The following is an 18,824-nucleotide window of genomic DNA, read 5'->3' on the forward strand; positions in this document are numbered from 1 at the left end:
GATTGTTTTTTAGACTGGAGTTTGGCAGACAGTTGTATTCCCCAAGGGTCTGTGCTGGGACCACTCCTTTTTTTTTTGCTATATGTATTCCAAAATCCAAGTCATTTATAGAGTAGAATCTCAAAATTTGATGATGAGACCAAACTTGGCAGTGTGACAAACAGTGAGGATGATATGAACTGTCTGCAACGGAACATTGATAGGCTAACAGAATAGGCAGAGAGGTGACGATGGAATTTAATACTGACAGGTGTGAGGTGATGCATTTTGGCAGAAGGTATAGGGAGAGGCAATATATACTTAATGGCACAGTTCTAAAGAGTGTGCAGGAACAGAGGGACCTGGGGGTGCATGTGCATCGACGTTTGAAGGTGGAAGGACATATTGAGAGTGGTTAGTAAAGCATATGAGATCTTGGGCTTCAAAAATAGAGGCATTGAGTACAAAAGCAGGGAAGTTATGCTGAACCTTCATAAAGCTCTGGTTAGGTCCCAACTGGAGTACTGTGTCCAGTTCTGGTCACCACACTTTTGAAAGAATGTGACCGTCCTTGAGAGGGTGCAGAGGAGATTCACCAGAATGATTCCAGAGAGAGCGAGAGAGCGCGCGTGAGGAAACATACTCTACTTTTTGAAGAATTTTCTCATGCATTTCCGCCTATACTTCACCTTCTCATCTGAAGCCAACTTGTGTTGGGGCATTGTTCAAGGTCACTGGATAGTATCAGAAATGAGAACCCTTGTAGATCTCTCTCTTCCTTGAACCGGAGGCACTAAGTGCCTTAACTAATTATTTTTTACTGGATGTAGAACATATGCAAAAAGAATGCAAATCTAAGATATTGAATGTTTGCGGAAGAAAATGGCAGCCAAATCCAATTATATGTATGCATACTTGCATTTATATAGGAATTTAGACTGAAACATCTCAAACTATCTCAGATAGAATTAGTAGCTTCTAAAGTGCAGGTACTGTTGTTACTGAAGCAAAATAGGGCCAGTGAAAGAATAAAATGCCACCCAGTGCCCAAAGAAGCAACAGCAATAGGAGGAAAAACTGTTTTACGCAGCGAGTGGTTAGGATCTGGAATTCACTGCCTGAGAGTGTGATGGAGGCAGATTCAATCGAGGCCTTCACAAGAGATCTGGATAATTATCTGACGGGAAAAAATTTGCAGGGATATGGGGAAAAGGCAGGGGAGTGGGACTAGGTGCGTTGCTCATGCAGAGAGTTGGCACGGACATAATGGCCCGAATGGCGTCCTGCTGTGCTGTAACCATTCTATGATTCAGTATGTTTTAGTCAGCTCTGAAGTTCTCCCCTAGTTTCTGCTGCCTATCCACCTGTAAATTACCTCGGGATAACTCCTTCTGTAAAAGGTGCTGTATAAATGGAAGTTGTTGTTAATGCAATAACAATAGACTAATTTTTAACAAAGAGATTCAGCATTATTGCTAAAAATTCCTGAACAAGAGAAACATTGGACAGGGGAGGATAGGATAAAAATAGGAGCAAAGGGGGTTTAGGGATAGACTAGAGCTTGATACATTGGAAATTAGAGTTTCACGAGGAATTCTAAATGGAATAATAATCCAGCCAAGTTACGGACAAGGACGGATAGGGCAAATATCTAGAAGCAGGATAAAGCGATTTGGATTATAAAGGGAAAGCTACATTAAATAAATAATCTCGCCTCTTTTGCTCCCTTTTTCTATCTTACCTTTTTGTGATAACTTCATGAGACAAACATGCAGGTGCAAAAACAGCCCTAAAACCAAAAGAAAAGTATCAATTAGATCATCATAAAGTTCATGTACCATTCACATCTTCCACACTTTTCAGCTGCCAAACAAATGCACAAGTTTATTTTAATCACGCCCTGATTTCTGCTGATTGTTTTTAGTTCTTATTTAATCGTTTTACATGAGTTGTTATAATCTGGAATGTGCTGCCTTGAAAGGGTGGTGGAAGCAGATTGAACTGTAGGTTTCCGAAGGGAATTGGATAGATCTTTGAAAGGGAAAAATTGCAGGGCTGTGGGCAAAGAGCAGCAGAGTGGGACTAATTTGATAGCTCTTTCACAGGCATTATGGGCCTGTGTGATTCTATGATTATGACTGCTTTTGAAGAAGTGGCTTGGTTGATTTACTATGGCTGACCATGTAAGGTAATGGATTTAATGTAAACCAACAACTGGAATGATGACATTTCCCAAGTATGCTGGATTTACTGATGTGAATTAACCTGGTTTGGTGCAGTCTCCCAGCAAAAACAAATGGACATGAAATGATTAACTCATTTAAAAAAGGAGCAGGATAAATATACGATTGGGAATAGATTGCAGACTATATGGATAGGTGTAGGCTTAGATCAAAAAGATAAATATAGGTGAGGAAGGCAGTGCAGCCGATTATAGCTCAACTGCCTAGAAATACCTAGACTCTGAAATTACACCAACAGCGGATGCATGGTCATTTCCACCTGTTCGCAAAGAAGCAGACCCTGTCCCAAATCATTACATAGTGTGCCATCCACATCCCTCTGGTTACATCTGAGGCACCCACCCTGATCAACTCATGGAAGGTGGTGCTGCCCACATACATCCCACCAAGGTCCTGCCTGGGTCAAAGATAAAAGCCAAGTAAAAATCTTCTATTCCTACTGGCGTTCTCAAACTTCTAAATTAAGGGATTAATTACCATTGTACTGGCAAGTCCAGGGCCATTCCGAGCACTTCTCCAAACTCATGCAAGTGTTCAGCTGGAAACTGTTCCATTTAGGCCTCCCAAGGGCATAAGTGGAGGAATTCCCTGGTTACCCAGGGAAATACACTCCCTTAGCATGGGAGCTGGGCGCAAGGTTCAGCTCCCCCCACTACTGAAATTTAGGGCAAGTTTTAAACAAGGCACAATCCCGGCCCTCCACCCTCTGACCCCAGGAATTTGGCGCCCTTACTTTCTTCATCGTCGCATTCAACTTTCTGCAGGACGGCAGCTCATGTTTGGATAAGGAAGATGCGGCACTGGATGGATATTCTAGAGCTTCACCACTTGCGAGGTGGGCATATTTCTTTTTTGGGGGATTTATTCCAATCTCCTTTAGTTGATGCCTACAGCTAAAAACATAGTAAGAGGAACTCCATCTCCAACTCCCCAGCCAAGCGTGGCATACCCCTTGTTATTAATGCATGACCTTGTCCATAAAGTAGGCATTAATGTCTCTTAAAAGCTGAAGGTTATGGTCATGCAAGGAAATGTTTTAAAGTCCAAGGATTTAACATGTGTTGTTAGAGATGACAGAACTTACGGAACATCTTTAAGAGTATTTTTCAGTTCTCTTCCCAGGTTCTGAATGTAGTTCCACTGTCCTTCTTGAACAGGTTGCCCAGTGAGATGCACATTATCGACTGTAAGCTGTGCTTCATCAAAGAGCCACTGGACCACGAACAACGGACCTGTGAAAGAAACTGAATGAAGTCAGGTTTCTTGGAACTTTGCTCCATAATCCCCTCCCTCCCCTCCCTCCCGTCCCTGCGGAGGTATTGCACCCTCCAGTGAAAGTATGAATGTTAGAAAAGGCTGGGATTAAACTTAGATATCCCAATCAAGTGTAGCAAAATCTTAAACCCATTTATTTATTTCTCCAACTACTGAGTTATCTGATTTCCTAGATCTTTACAAAAGAACAAAAATTGGAATCATACAGCACAGAAGGAGATCATTCAGCCCATCTCGCCTGTGCTGGTGCTTTGAAAGAGCTATAGAACCATAGAAAGTTTACGGCACAGAAGGAGACCATTCAGCCCATCGTGTCCGTGCCTATCCAATTAGTTCACCACCCTGCCCCATGTTCTTTCTCCTTAGCTCTGCAAAGTTTTCCCTTCAAGTATTTATCCAATTTCTCTCTCAAAGTTACTCTGAATCAGCTTCAGCTTTGCTTTCAGGCAGTGCAATTCCAATCAGATCATAACTTGCTGCATAAAATAAATTCTCCTCATCTCCCCGTCTGGTTCTTTTGCCAATTATCTTAAATCTGTGCATCCATTTACTGAACCCCCAGTGGAAACAGTTTCTCGCTATGCACCCTACCAGTACCCCTCATAATTTTGAGCAATTAACCTTCACCTTCTGTCCTCAGACTGAACACTTGGACTATATGGCACTAAGTAATGGCATTGAAGCCCACACATCTTGCTGTTGGCGACATTAGCAGACAAATGCTTAACATGTTTCAGTAGCGTTCCTCTGACCGGAGGTCTTAGCCTGTTATTTTAGATTTGTCCTTGGGATCTGGGCAGTGCTGGTGGAGGTATGTTTATTGCCAATCCCCAGTGGCTTGCTAAGTTACTTCAGAAGGCATTAACAGTCAATAACAGTATAGGACTGGAGTGATATGTAGACCAGAGAGAGTACAAGTGACAGGTTCCCTTCCCTGCAGGATATTAAAGAACCAGTTGGGGTTTTACAACAATCCATCATTATTTATCTTCATTTTTTTTCTGGTGTGAGCTCACACATTACCAATTTATTGAATTAAATTTGCCAATTTGGGATATGAACTCAGCCTCCAAGTCCACTACACCATGGTACTGAGTGAAGGTGTTAGCATATCTAAAGCTAAGGGGTTAATGCTTTTGTTAAAGTAGCAGAAAGAGGAAGGTTGTAGGTAGAGTTCTATAGGTTCATATTTATATGTCATCCCTCTTCCCTTTGAATCAAAGTTACTAGTCCCACAGTGTTGAGCCCAATTACCATTGGGAAATTGGAGGGCCACTTGAGGCCCTTGCTATCAGAGTTGCTCTGGATAATCAGAGGATGTCTTATGAACCAGATATACTTGGATATCATTATCTTTTTAAACTTACTTCTTAAAGTGGGATATATTTTATACCCAAAGAAGCAGTTCCACTCTTCCCCTTCTCTGAACTGTTGCTTGCAAAGTTCAGGTACCACTCCATTCCAATACCTGAAAGCATAAAAGGATGTTTTTAGTCATTTCACACTATTATATATGCCCAAAAATTCAGCTCAACCCACAAAGAGGTAAGGATCCCCTTTGTGTGGGACTCAGCCTGACAGAACAGAGAAGACCTGCAACCCACACGCAACAAAGCATCATCAGGAGTGGAATATGAACCGTATCAGACTAGTTCCCAAATGCGGTTCCTAGAACATAGGAACAGGAGTAGGCCCTTCAGTCCCTCGAGCATGTTTTGTCATTCAAATTAGATCTTTTTTCTGTCATCTTTTCAGGTTCAAAGAAAGGTGGTTGACAGGAGATGATGCACCTAGAGAAATAAACAACTAGTCCCTTTTCTACAGTGGAACCTGCTTGATGTCTGTAATCAGCAAATGTGTTGCAAAGGATAAGGATTTAAGGCAATATATAAAATGTTATGTACATGGGAGTGCCTTCTGGTACCATAGTATGATGTACCTTTATGGAATCTTGCTTCTGCGCAGAGAATGATTTCTTGAGACTCTACTCCATGATCTATCACGCCAGTGTACCTTCAGTTGTGGTTAGAATATCTTTAGAAATAGTCCCAAAGGACAAAGCAAGTTGTAATAAAAATAGCATGGTTGCAAGTATATATTCCAAGGCCCTTTGTTCATTAAGAATGATGTAGAGATAGTACATAGTAATCATCATTGGCCAGAAGTGCCAGTGATAATTTATTGTAGTGCACAGGTGCTTGAACCTGTTATGAGTGAGACACCAAGATCCCTCTCATTGACCGGAGATTATCAGGCCAGAAGATGCTCAAGCTGCTTTAGTTATTATTGTCGAATTACTGTGGTCAACCAAGCACAGCCCATGAAATAAATCAGAATTAAGCTGCAATTGCTATTCAGCATGTTTCTAGGATATATAGAAGCTCACAGGGGAAAGGGGTGATAGCAAAATATCTTACCTTATTCCTTTCTTGATTGCTTCAGTGGGGGCGCATGATATTGTGTCAATGCAATCCGTCCTTTGGTATTGTTTGTTGTCTAGGAACCAGCCAGAATCAGCCAGACCACGGACCTGCACTCCATGGACACCCAACTCTTCAAGCTGTTCAGCCACTCTGTCTACATTCAGGAGGACCCCTGTGCCACCAGCACTAAACAAACAGACAACCACTCCAGTTAATACAACTTCAAAAGGAAGACCTTGCATTTATATAGTGCCTTTCATGGCATCAGGACATGCCAAAGCACTTTACAGCCCAAAAGAGTATCTGAAGTGTAGTGATTATTGTAATGTCGGAACAACGGCAGCAATATGTGCACAGCAAGATCCCACAAACAGTAATGTGATGACGACCAGATAGTCTAATAGTTAAGTACTGATTGGGAGTTAATTATTGGTCAGACCATCCATGCTCTTCTTTGAAATGATGCTATGGGATCTTTTACGTCCACCTAAGAGGGCGGACAAGGCCTAGGTATAACATCTCATCCGAAAGTTGAATGAATGGTAATAATTCTTCCAAATCCAAATTTCAAATGATATTGTGCTAAGGTTAGAAGTACAAGATCTCATTTTTAAAAAATCTTTTATCAACATTATTTAACCCAGCTTCCCCAAAGAGGGAACATCATTCATATCCTGTACTATGAAAGACATATCTATTCTTCCATTAGCAGTTCTGACCCCTCATGGGTACATTTAGCCAATGGATCAGATCATTGCTTCCCTGGGCCATGAAGTGTTTGCTGCAGGACAAGCACATTGCAGAATTCTTAATTAGCGAAGGCGATAAGGCATTCACCAAATTCCAGCTCATGATTACATTTTACAGGTGTAAAACAACATTTGTATTTTACATTGTTGATATAATTGCTTCCTTTTGGCAGCCCCAGTGACTTTGCTGATGTGGTATCCAAAGACCAAACTGATCAGAATTGAACACGTCTGAGTAACTCTAAATTTGATCCAAACAGTATCAGTTTTGAATTGGAAAAAAAGCTACATGCTCAACCTTGACAATACACCAGATATTTCTACTCTCCTGAGCTCTTTGGAGATGTTGCACCATCTGAAAAAGCTCTGATAAGTAATGAGAGAACCTCATTACCTATGCTGCAGATCAACGCAGTAAACAGTCCAATGCCAGGCAATTTGAAATGCCGCAGACTGTAATCAATGCAAAGAGGTAAATACATAAATATTTTAATCCAATTTCTTTAAAGAGGGATTGTTGCCACTGTAAAGTTATGCACTCACTCCCCCTTTATTGACTTAGAAAAGAATGGCAAAATACTGTTAAGGAGATCACATGGGAACTGCGAAGACATCATGTGCACTGAGCTCCGATGTTTTTCCCTCCCCAAACTGTAGACCATACCCTTTAAATGGGTTCTACTAGGGGCTGGAATGTTAGTGTTTGAGACAGGAAAATAGGAAGGAGATGCTGAACAGCTGAAAACTTCTTTCATTTGGTTTGTGTTTTTTTAATCCACATCTGGAGACTGATGAGACCCACAAGGAGGTAATTAGGACCACATGGACCATAAAAATAAAAGGCAACAAAGACACAGAAGCACCACTGTGAAAAATGTAACCTAAACTGATCAGAAATGACAGTCTGAGTAACTCTAAATTTCATCTGAACGGTATCGGTTTTGAGGACATAGACAGGCTGGTGGAATGGGTGGACACATGGCAGATGGAGTTTGATGCAGAAGTGTGAAGTGATGCATTTTGGTAGGCAGAACAAGGAGAGGCAATATAAAATAAAGGGTACACATCTAAAGAGAGACCTGAGGGTATACGTGCACAAATTGTTGAAGGTGCAGTGCAGGTTGAGAAAGTGGTTAAAAGGATACTGGGCTTTATAAATAGAGGCATAGAGCACAAAACAAGGAAGTTATCATGAACCTTTAGAAAACTCTGATTCAGCCTCTGAAGTATTGTGTCCAATTCCGGGTACTGCAATTTAGAAAGAACGGTGAGGGCTTTAGAGAGGATGCAGAAAAGATTTACGAGAGTGGTCCAAGGGATGAGGGACTTGGAGAAGATGGGATTGTAGAGAAGAGAAGGTTGAGAGGAGAGTAGATATAAGTGTTGAAAACCATGAAGAGTCTAGGCAAAGTAGATAGAAAGAAACCGTTCCCATTGGTGGAAGGGTCAAGAACCAGTCAACATCTATTTAAGGTCAAAAGAAGCAATTGCTACATGAGAAAGACTTTTTTTTTTTACACAGCGAGAGGTTAGGATCTGGAATGCACTGCCAGAGTGTGGTGGAGGCTGATTCAATTGGGGCTTTCTAAAGGGGATTGAATAAGTACCTGAAGAGAAAAAAAAAATGCAGGGCTGCAGGGAAAGGATGGTGGAGTGGGATTAGCTGAGATGTTCTTGCAGAGAGTCAGCTCAGACACGACTGGCCGAATGATCTCCTCCTGTGCTGTAACCATTCTATGATTTTACGAATCTAACAATGGACGATTGTTATTATTTAGGCAGCAATGACTTATTTAAATGTGGGTATGCAACAGAGGTCAAGCAGTTGGAGAGCACCACTGTAGAGAAACAGTTTGCAGTACTCCCTAGCTGGGTCTGTACTTCAAAATATCCCTTTGTATTCAGCATTAGTTCAAACTATGCAACTCGGTCTGTTGCAAGAGTCTGCCCTAAAGGGTGTGCTTAACTCTTCAAATCAACCCCTTACTGTTGGAGACTCTAGTTAGACTCTTGCCATTAGACAATTAGTACATTCTGCCAATGTCATAGTAATAACTGAAACGGAAGGGTGGAGCAAGGCTTTAAAGAAGCACGGTCTTCATGGAAGACAGTTTTATTACATGTTTTAACTTGCTTACAAACAACGAAAGATGATGGTGTAAATCGTGGCTGAATGCATGGTCACATCAGCTGTGAGGTCTTTGCAACAAAAAGGAGCACGGCTCTTCAGTCTCAAAATCTGCAACTATTTTGGGGTGAGTGGTGATAATGTGCCTGTGACAGACTAAAAATTCTCCATTTATTAGCTTCACATTCTATAATCTGAAAGCCAGCTATTTCTATTATAACAGTCATTTCACTTAGGGATTTGGACTGAAGATTTCCCAAGTCTAAAGCGCTTTAGCAATGCATAATGAAGACTATTATTTAATATATTTAATTATTGAGTCAGAGAGATACAGCACCGAAACAGGCCCTTCGGCCCACCGAGTCTGTGCCGACCATCAACCACCCATTTATACTAATCCAACATTAATCCCATTTTCCCTCTCATATCCCCGCCTTCCCTCAATTCTCATACCACCTACCTACACTAGGGGCAATTTTTTTTACAATGGCCAATTTACCGATCAACCTGCAAGTCTTTGGCATGTGGGAGGAAACCTGAGCACCCGGAGGAAACCCGAGCACCCGGAGGAAACCCATGCGGTCACAGGGAGAATTTGCAAACACCACACAGGTAGTACCCAGAACCGAACCCGGGTCGCTGGAGCTGTGTTTCTTTGAAAGAAAAGGAAAAAAATGGCAAACTGACTGACAGACTTACATTTATATAGCACCTTTCACAACCTCAGGCCATCAAGACACTTTAGTCAATGAAATACCTTACATTACAACAGTGACTACACTTCAAAATGTACTTCCTTGGCTGTACAGCACTTTAGAATGTCCTGAGGCCATGAAAGGTGCTGAATAACTGAGTATTTCATTCCTTCTTCAAAAGAAGTCAGCTATTATTTTATATACATATTCTTCAGCATTATAGACATGGGGAGTCTTCAATACAAATCACTTTCATATTCAGAACCTTATAGTTGAAAAACCCTTGTCCAGTCCAACACCCACAGAAAGTGAACTTCATATTATTCAAAACCTCAATCATATTACTAAAATATATGCACAGAACTGGGTCTTGGAATCAACAACCCAGCTCTACTAATCACAAACTCTCCTGAATCCATGCACTTCCCTTGACAACTTATTCAAAGCACGAGTAGGTAAAATGAGAACAGCTCTAGTTCAGGCCAACATTTTGGCCCATGTCTCAGCCCTGCCTAGGTCATTTCCACCTCCCACCCGCCTGGTTACCTCTACAGCCTGTTGAATAAGTCTGTCCATGTCATTATTGAACACTTCACCCAAGCGCCATTCCCTTCACCGGATGGCATTATGTCGTAGGACCTTACTCAGAGACTGTACGTTCTTGATTACATCACGTAGCCATAATTCTTACCAGAAAAACAATGGTGGCACAGCAAACAAGAGGAAGAATAAAAAGCAGCTGAGGTACATTCTCAGTAATTAAAGGATGAACTACAGTCCTGTAATGAAATGAATGACGGCGGCTGGGCTCCAGTTCCCTTTTAAGAAATATCAAAACAGTTCTCCTGGCTCCTGTTCAATGTATGTGTACTAGCTGTTGTGGGAAGCATTAGGTTGGAAATACCATCCGCACATCAATCAGTTGATGGAATGATGTCGCATACTGCATACATTCGTGGAAGTGGCATCACAAGCCCCAAGAAACTAAAAGCCTTATAGATTTTGCACTTAGTTATCAAATGCGAGTCTCAAAAGCAAAGTACAAATCAATGTGATCAATCATTGATTGATTTCATAGGAATACAGGATTACTTATTTTTCCTTTGAAGTTATTGTTGCTTTTTGTTGATATATATTGATAGATGAAATCAAGATGGTGTAACAATTTACTTTCCTCAGTTTCACTGATGTTCAAATCTACATTTGAGGATCTCTGAGCATCAGTCTCGAGTTTTTGTGGGGTTTTAATGAAGGTGCTCTATTTGATATTTCATAAGCTAGGGAGATGCAGAGTTGGGAGTTTTGAATTAGATGAACAAAAGCATTCTCTTATATTTCAAAAGTCTTTGTATCTAATTGTGTAATAGTAATAATAGTGATTACAACACAGCCACATAAAACAATGTTTTCCCATGGAAAGGGTTACCAGACTGTTAATGGCAATTCCACAATAAAAATAAATATAATCAGAGACTGGGTGGCACAGTGGGTAAGAGCATCCTTTAATCTATGGGACCATGCTTTGAATCCAGCCCACAATGTTGGGACAGCATCTCCTTTTTCTAACAGTTGTTAAAGGTCCCAAAAGAAACTCAGAGGGTGTGCCGACATAACCTTCCTGCCTTGATGTTGTTTCAACTATTTTCACCAGCTTGCTGGTGTTTTCTATAGGGAAAATAGCAAAAGCACAGCTCATTGGGAACTGTATTTAATAACAGAAATCCAATGTAGAACTGAGCCATACGGACTAGATTCCAGTTCCAATCTCTGCTCTGCAGCTGATCTAAACTAGGGCTTGGAGAGGTATTAAAATTGGCCTTAAGCATATGGATGGCAGATAAGGAAAGAATAGCTCTGATGCCCTCAGTTGAATAGCTTGGCAACACTCACCATTTGGATGCTCACATGAAGAACCACTACACGTGCAAAAGTACTGAAGGGCATTAGCCGTCTCTGGAACTAGTTGGAATGAGCTAGTCCCAGGAGGGGGAAGAGGGGAGGGTGGGGGGAAAGAGGGGAGATCTAGGACAAACAAAAGAAATGTTCTCAATATCCCTTAAAATACCAAATTATGAAAAATGATTTCCCAGAATAAAAGTAGAAAATTCTGGAAACACTCAGCGGCTTGGGCAGCATCTGTGAAACTGTGGAAAAAGAACAGTAGGATTAACGTTCCAGGTTGGTGATCTTTTGTCAGAACCAGTTTCCAGCATCTGTAGCATTTTGCATTTCGTGATTATTCTGAAATATTTCAAAACAATGAAGTATTTATTGTCTATAGCTACATCCACAACTCCAGTCAGTCAGAAGTGCCAACTATCAGCTGAGAGCGCTTCAGAATATTGCCCGTAAATGAAGTGCTCCCATGTTCCAGGGTATTGAATCCAAAGCTTTGCTTTGGTGTTGCTGCCAAAATTCCACAAAGAGCAAACAGATAAAAAAAAATAGATCAATTATTTTGCACTCAAACTTTGGCACTGGCATCAATGAGCATATATCAAGCTGCAAAGTAATGTGTTGGGTAAACTGGAATCCCTTTGACTTCAGTCTTAAACTCCACTGCCCCCTAATTCAGATATTATTCACTGAACACATACCAAAGCATTCGGTCGCCCTGTCAACCCTGCAAAGTCCTCCTTATTAACATCTGGGGGCTTGTGCCAAAGTTGGGAGATCTGTCCCACAGACTAATCAAGCAACAGCCTGACGGTCATACTCACGGAATCATACCTTACAGACAATGTCCCAGACACTGCCATCACCATCCCCGGGTATGTCCTGTCCCACCGGCAGGACAGACCCACCAGAGGTGGCGGCACAGTGGTATACAGTAGGGAGGGAGTTGCCCTGGGAGTCCTCAACATCGACTCTGGACCCCATGATGTCTCATGGCATCAGGTCAAACATGGGCAAGGTAACCTACTGATTACCACCTACCGCCCTCCCTCAGCTGATGACTCATTACTCCTCCATGTTGAACACCACTTGGAGAAAGCACTGAGGGTGGCAAGGGCACAAAATGTACTCTAGGTGGGGGACTTCAATGTCCATCACCAAGAGTGGCTCAGTAGCACCACTACTGACCGAGCTGGCCAAGTCCTAAAGGACATAGCTGCTAGACTGGGTCTGCGGCAAGTGGTGGGGGAACCAACACAAGGGAAAAACATACTTGACCTCATCCTCACCAATCTGCCTGCCGCAGATGCTTCTGTCCATGACAGTATTGGTAGGAGTGACCACCGCACAGTCCTTGTGGAGACGAAATCCCGCCTTCACATTGAGGATACCGTCCATCGTGTTGTGTGGCACTATCACTGTGCTAAATGGGATAGATTTCGAACAGATCTAGCAATACAAAACTGGACATCTATGAGGCGCTGTGGGCCAACAGCAGCAGAATTGTACTCAACCAAAATCTGTAACCTCATGGCCTGGCATATCCCCCACTTTACCATTACCATCAATCCAGGAGACCAACCCCGGTTCAATGAAGAGTGCAGGAGGGCATGCCAGGAGCAGCACCAGGCATACCTCAAAATGAGGTGTCAACCTGGTGAAGCTACAACCCAGGACTACTTGCATGCCAAACTGCTCTAAGCAGCATGCGATAGACAGAGCTAAGCGATCCCATAACCAACAGATCAGATCTAAGCTCTGCAGTCCTGCCACATCCAGCCATGAATGGTGGTGGACAATTAAACAACTAACTGAATGATGGGGGAGCCCAGCACATCAGTGCGAAAGATAAGGCTGAAGCATTTGCAACAATCTTCAGCCAGAAGTGCTGAGTTGATGCTCCATCTCGGCCTCCACCTGAAGTCAACAGCATCACAGATGCCAGACTTCAGCCAATTTGATTCACTATGCGTGATATCAAGAAACAACTGAAGGCACTGGATACTGCAAAAGCTATGGGCCCTGACAATATTCTGGCAATAGTACTGAAGACCTGTGCTCCAGAACTTGCCACACCCCTAGCCAAGCTGTTCCAGTACTGCTACAACACTGGCATCTACCCTGCAATGTGGAAAATTGCCCAGGTATGTCCTGTACACAAAATGCAGGACAGGTCCAACCTGGCCAATTACCACCCCATCAGCCTACTCTCAATCATCAGTAAAGTGATGAAAGGTGTCATCAACAGTGCTATTAAGCGGCACTTGCTTAGCAATAACCTGCTCAGTGACGCTCAGTTTGGGTTCCGCCAGGGCCACTCAGCGCCTGACCTCATTACAGCCTTGATTCAAACATGGACAAAAGAACTGAACTCAAGAGGTGAGGTGAGAGTGACTGCCCTCGACATCAAGGCAGCATTTGACAGAGTATGGCATCAAGGAGCCCTAGCAAAACTGAGGTCAATGGGAATCAGGGGGAAAACCCTCTGCTGGTTGGAATCATACCTAGCACAAAGAAAGATAGTTGTGGTTGTTGGAGGTCAATCATCTGAGCTCCAGGACATCACTGCAGCAATGCAGTGTCCTAGGCCCAACCATCTTCAGTTGTTTCATCAATGACCTTCCTTCAATCATAAGGTCAGAAGTGGGGATGTTTGCTGATGATTGCACAATGTTCAGCACCATTCATGACTCCTCAGATACTGAAGCAGTCCGTGTAGAAATGCAGCAAGACCTGGACAATATCCAGGCTTGGGCTGAGAAGTGACAAGTAACATTCATGCCACACAAGTGCCAGGCAATGACCATCTCCAACAAGAGAGAATCTAACCATCTCCCCTTGACATTCAACGGTATTCCCATCGCTGAATCCCCCACTATCAACATCCTAGGGGCTACCATTGACCAGAAACTGAACTGGAGTAGCCATATAAATACCGTGGCTACAAGAGCAGGTCAGAGGCTAGGAATCCTGAGGCGAGTAACTCACCTCCTGACTCCCCAAAGCCTAGCCACCATCTACAAGGCACAAGTTAGGAGTGTGATGGAATACTCTCCACTTGCCTGGATGGGTGCAGCTCCAACAACACTCAAGAAGCTCGACACCATCCAGAACAAAGCAGCCTGCTTGATCGGCACCCCATCTACAAACATTCACTCCCTCCACCACTGACGCACAGTGGCAGCAGTGTGTACTATCTACAAGATGCACTTCAGCCATGCACCAAGGCTCCTTAGATAGCACCTTCCAACCCCGTGACCTCTACCAACTAGAAGGACAAGGGCAGCAAATACATGGGAACACCACCACCTGCAAGTTCCCCTCAAAGCCACACACCATCCTGACTTGGAACTATATCACCGTTCCTTCACTGTCACTGGGTCAAAATCCTGGAACTCCCTTCCTAACAGCACTGAGGGTATACCTACCCCAAATGGACTGCAGCAGTTCAAGAAGGCAGCTGACCACCACCTTCTCAAGAGCAATTAGGGATGGGCAATAAATGCTGGCCTGGCCAGTGATGCCTACATCCCATGAATGAATAAAAAAAAATTCTGAGACACCGAGTAAAATCATATTGGAGAGAGTAACCAAACAGACAATTCAAATTCAAGTTCAAGTTCACCCCCCCGCCAACCCCCACCATATCATTAATGCTACTGATTTTCCCAACCCAATCCCCACGGCTAGCATTACCTATGTATCCATTCAGAATGGATACTTTGTTGAGTACTTTACCAACACACATAACACACGTGAGCAACAGGTGGAAGTGGTTTCTGACTCATTCTCCCTCATAGCATCCCATTTCAGTCAGTTTTGTTGGAGATGGACATTATAAATATTGGATGACTACTTTTCAATCTCCAAGCTCAAACTTGCCTAAACTGACTGGACAAGCTATTTCACTCAGAGTTATCTAACAACAATCATTATTGACAATTGTTTACTGTGTCGCCATAGCAACTATACATCTAGATTGCCGTTATGCTACACTTCCATTCATGTACAGACAGCAAACCTTTTGAGCCTGACCACCATAGCTCAAAGTTTTGAAGTTATACATGTATTTCTATTGAAATTGTAAACCCGATAGGGGAAACCTACATAAATGTGTTCATGAAGGCAATCGAAGGGATCTTCCCCCACTGACTTTTATCCATATTGATTTGTCACACCGAGACTCACAACTTGATATGTGCAGTGATTTATCATCACTGACTAACAATAATAGGACAATTCCAATCTGGCCAATTACTGCCCCATCAGCCTACTCTCAATCAGCAAAGTGATGGAAGGTACAGTCGACAGCACTATTAAGCGGCACTTACTCACCAATAACCTGCTCAATTTGGGTTCCACCAGGATCTCTCAGGTGCAGTCTTATTACAGTCTTAAGCCAAACATGGACAAAAGAGCTGAATTCCAGAGGTAAGGTGAGAGTGACTGCCCTTGGCATCAAGACAGCATTTTGTGAAGTGTGGCATCAAGGAGCCTGAGTAAAATTGAAGTCAATGGGAATCAGGGGAAAACTCTTCACTGGCTGGAGGAAGATGGTTGTTGTTGTTGGAGGCCAATCATTTCAGCCCAGGACATCACTGCAGGAGTTTCTCAGGGTCATGTCCTAGGCCAACCATCTTCAGCTGCTTCAATGATCTTTCTTCTAACCTATCAGAAGTGGGGATGGTCGCCGATGATTGCACAATGTTCAGTTCCATTTGCAACTCCTCAGATACTGAAACAGTCCATGCCCACATGCAGCAAGACCTGGACAATATCCAAGTTTGGGCAGTTGGTGACAAGTAACATTCACGCTATACAAGTGCCAAGTTAAGACCATCCCCAACAAGGGAGTGTCTAACCACCCCGTCTTGATATTCAATGACATTAGCTTGGTCAAACCCCCCAATAACCAGGGGGTCACCATTGTTAGAAATCTCCAAGCCAGTTTATGAAGACACTGCAACTAGGATGCTTTGGTGGCGATTGTTTATTGCTTGCCACAGAGCTTACTTCTGTCCTCCAAACACCTCCAGCCAGTACTGGCTGACTCTTTATATATACACTTGAATACAATTAACTAATTAACACCCAACACCTGTTCACCCTATTATCGTGAACTACCAGGTATCTATCATCCATTAACAGAACTTCAGACCTTAACAGATTCCTCCTTTTCTCTTTAAATAAAATGATATATAACATGCTGTATATTCCCCCTTTAAAAAAACTTGTTTAAAGAAAAAGTGATCTTATCGTAAATAAAATTCCATGTTTTCCTAACTTATCATAGCAGAAGACTGCCCTCTTCGAGGACATCCAACAATTTTTTCAAACAAGCACCTCTTAGTAAAACAATTCGACAACTGATGACTTGCGTCAACCCATTTTATTTCGGAAATTTCTTTTCTTTCCAACATTTCTTTTACACTCGCAAGATCAATCCTCAAACTCCTTTCCGTGACACTTTTTGTCAAATGGGCATTATCCCAGAGAGAATAGTTATGTATGTAGCATTCTGTAGGAAAACTCTTCTCCAATTGCCCCTTATATGAGTTCCTTTAAAATAATCGATAAATACATACCCATATCGATCGCTTCTATCAGTGCAACTATCTCAGCAGCTAAGGTGCTTTTAACTATCCTCTTTATTTTCTACAATTCCCAGGCTAACGGACAACATTTATCATTTCTTCCCGCCAAAAATATAATGAACCCTGCTGTGCTCGAATAACCATCGGGAAGATTAGCATGTGAGGCATCACAAAAAATGATTAATTTCATTTATTCTGGGTCACCCAATACTGGAATCTTGAGTGTACATTTGTCAAAATTCAATCTCTTCAATGTCTTATTTGCTTTCAGCAGCTCCCCAACAGTAACATGTTTCAGCATGGTGCCCAATTCTAACACATCATAGCAAGCATCTGGCCTAGTCTGTGTGCACAACCGGTTCAACTGCCCGATTAAGCTCCTTAACTGGTCCACTTCTTCCTTGGTTGCAGAGTCTTCCTTTTGTGAGGATGTGGCCCGATTTATTGGGATCCTATTAACATTCTCTAGGTAAGACTGCTGATTTAGGGTGACTCCCAACTTAGTCTGCCTAATATTCAACCCTATATATTGAAAAGCTCCGGAAACCTGACTTCCAATTTTAAATTTCTGCAAAACCTTATGCACCACAAATTTTTTTAATGCCTCAGATCCACCCCATAGAAAATCATCCACATGCAGCAAGAAAATACCTGCTAGTTTTTCTTCATACTACCTATAAAACATTGCCAGATCCACTTTTAGTTGAATACAGCCAGCTTTTAGTAGGACGGACCTGACTGAAAAATACCACACCCTGGATGCATCATTTAGGCCATAAACACACTTGTTTATCTTCCATAATTTCCCTTCTATATCTCCAGCTTCTTTTGGTGGCTTTAAAAATACTTCCCTTTGAAATTTCGCCCCTTGCAAACGCTGCTTTGATGTCAATGAACTTGCATTCCCATGAGTGTGTCGCTAAAAGGGCTAGGAAAATCCTCAAACTTGCTTATCCTGCTGTTGGGGAGTCCACTCTAACTTCCTGGTCACCTAGTCATTCCTCAAATCCCCGAGCTACAAGTCCAACCTTCGCTTTATACGTTCCATCAGGAAGTACTTTCTCTGTACAGATTCATCTATGGAATAATGCGAGTTATCCTCTATCTGGCACCTCTGTGTATACGCCAAACTCTCTGCAACTGTCAAGCTCTTTTTGCTTGGCATCCTTTATTAATTTACCATCTAACTTGTTAGTAGCCACTGGAGCTTCTCTATCATAAGGGCTCCTACTTCTTGTGTTGCCCCTCGCCTGCTTTCTCATCCTTACTCTTCTGAAACCACGTCCCCTACTAGAGTTCCTATCCCTTTCTGGCCTACTGCTACTCAACCTGTCCCTCCTCCTCGACCTGTCCCTCCTACAACCAGACTTCCTTTCACAAGTTCGTGACCTTTTCCTTGGACTATGGTCATCTTCATAGTCTTCAAACTTATATTACGTTTTCTGGCCTTCCACATTTTCATTTCCTTCTGCCAATCTATAGGTCTGATATCCTGTCCCTTGTCTTGCACATTCAGCCAATGTTTGCAATTCCCTGTGGCTTTTCCTGCCCTTCCTATGATGGTGGCTTCCCTCCATTCACTAGTCCCTTCCGGTAAAGGTCTGCAAAGGAAACCAACGCGAGCCCGAATGCCGGACCCGGAAGCCCGACCCGGCCCAAATCCAACATGAGTCAGGTTGGGTAGCAGGCCTTTACCCACGTACTGAAGTAAAGGCCTGCCACCCGACCCAACCACGACAGGACCGGATGACATTTGTCGGGTTCGGGTCGGGCTTCCGGGTTCGGCATTCAGGCTCGGGTAGGGTTTCTTTTGCAGATCTTTACCTTCTGCTTATATGTCAC

At 42.8% G+C, this 18,824-nt stretch overlaps 1 protein-coding gene across 1 annotated transcript in view; it reads right to left on the reverse strand.

The window, feature by feature from the left end:
- Positions 1-18,824, reverse strand: part of notum1a (notum, palmitoleoyl-protein carboxylesterase a) — a 47,851-nt gene that overhangs the window by 3,379 nt on the left and 25,648 nt on the right. The window contains exons 8-11 of the mRNA XM_068058716.1: positions 5,915-6,106; positions 4,865-4,965; positions 3,307-3,454; positions 1,721-1,768 (exon numbers count right to left, since the gene is read on the reverse strand). Coding sequence (XP_067914817.1) covers positions 1,721-1,768; positions 3,307-3,454; positions 4,865-4,965; positions 5,915-6,106 — 489 coding nt within the window. The remainder of the gene's footprint in view (positions 1-1,720; positions 1,769-3,306; positions 3,455-4,864; positions 4,966-5,914; positions 6,107-18,824) is intronic.

Source organism: Heterodontus francisci, chromosome 26, assembly GCF_036365525.1.
Source record: "Heterodontus francisci isolate sHetFra1 chromosome 26, sHetFra1.hap1, whole genome shotgun sequence".
Lineage (NCBI taxonomy): Eukaryota > Metazoa > Chordata > Chondrichthyes > Heterodontiformes > Heterodontidae > Heterodontus > Heterodontus francisci.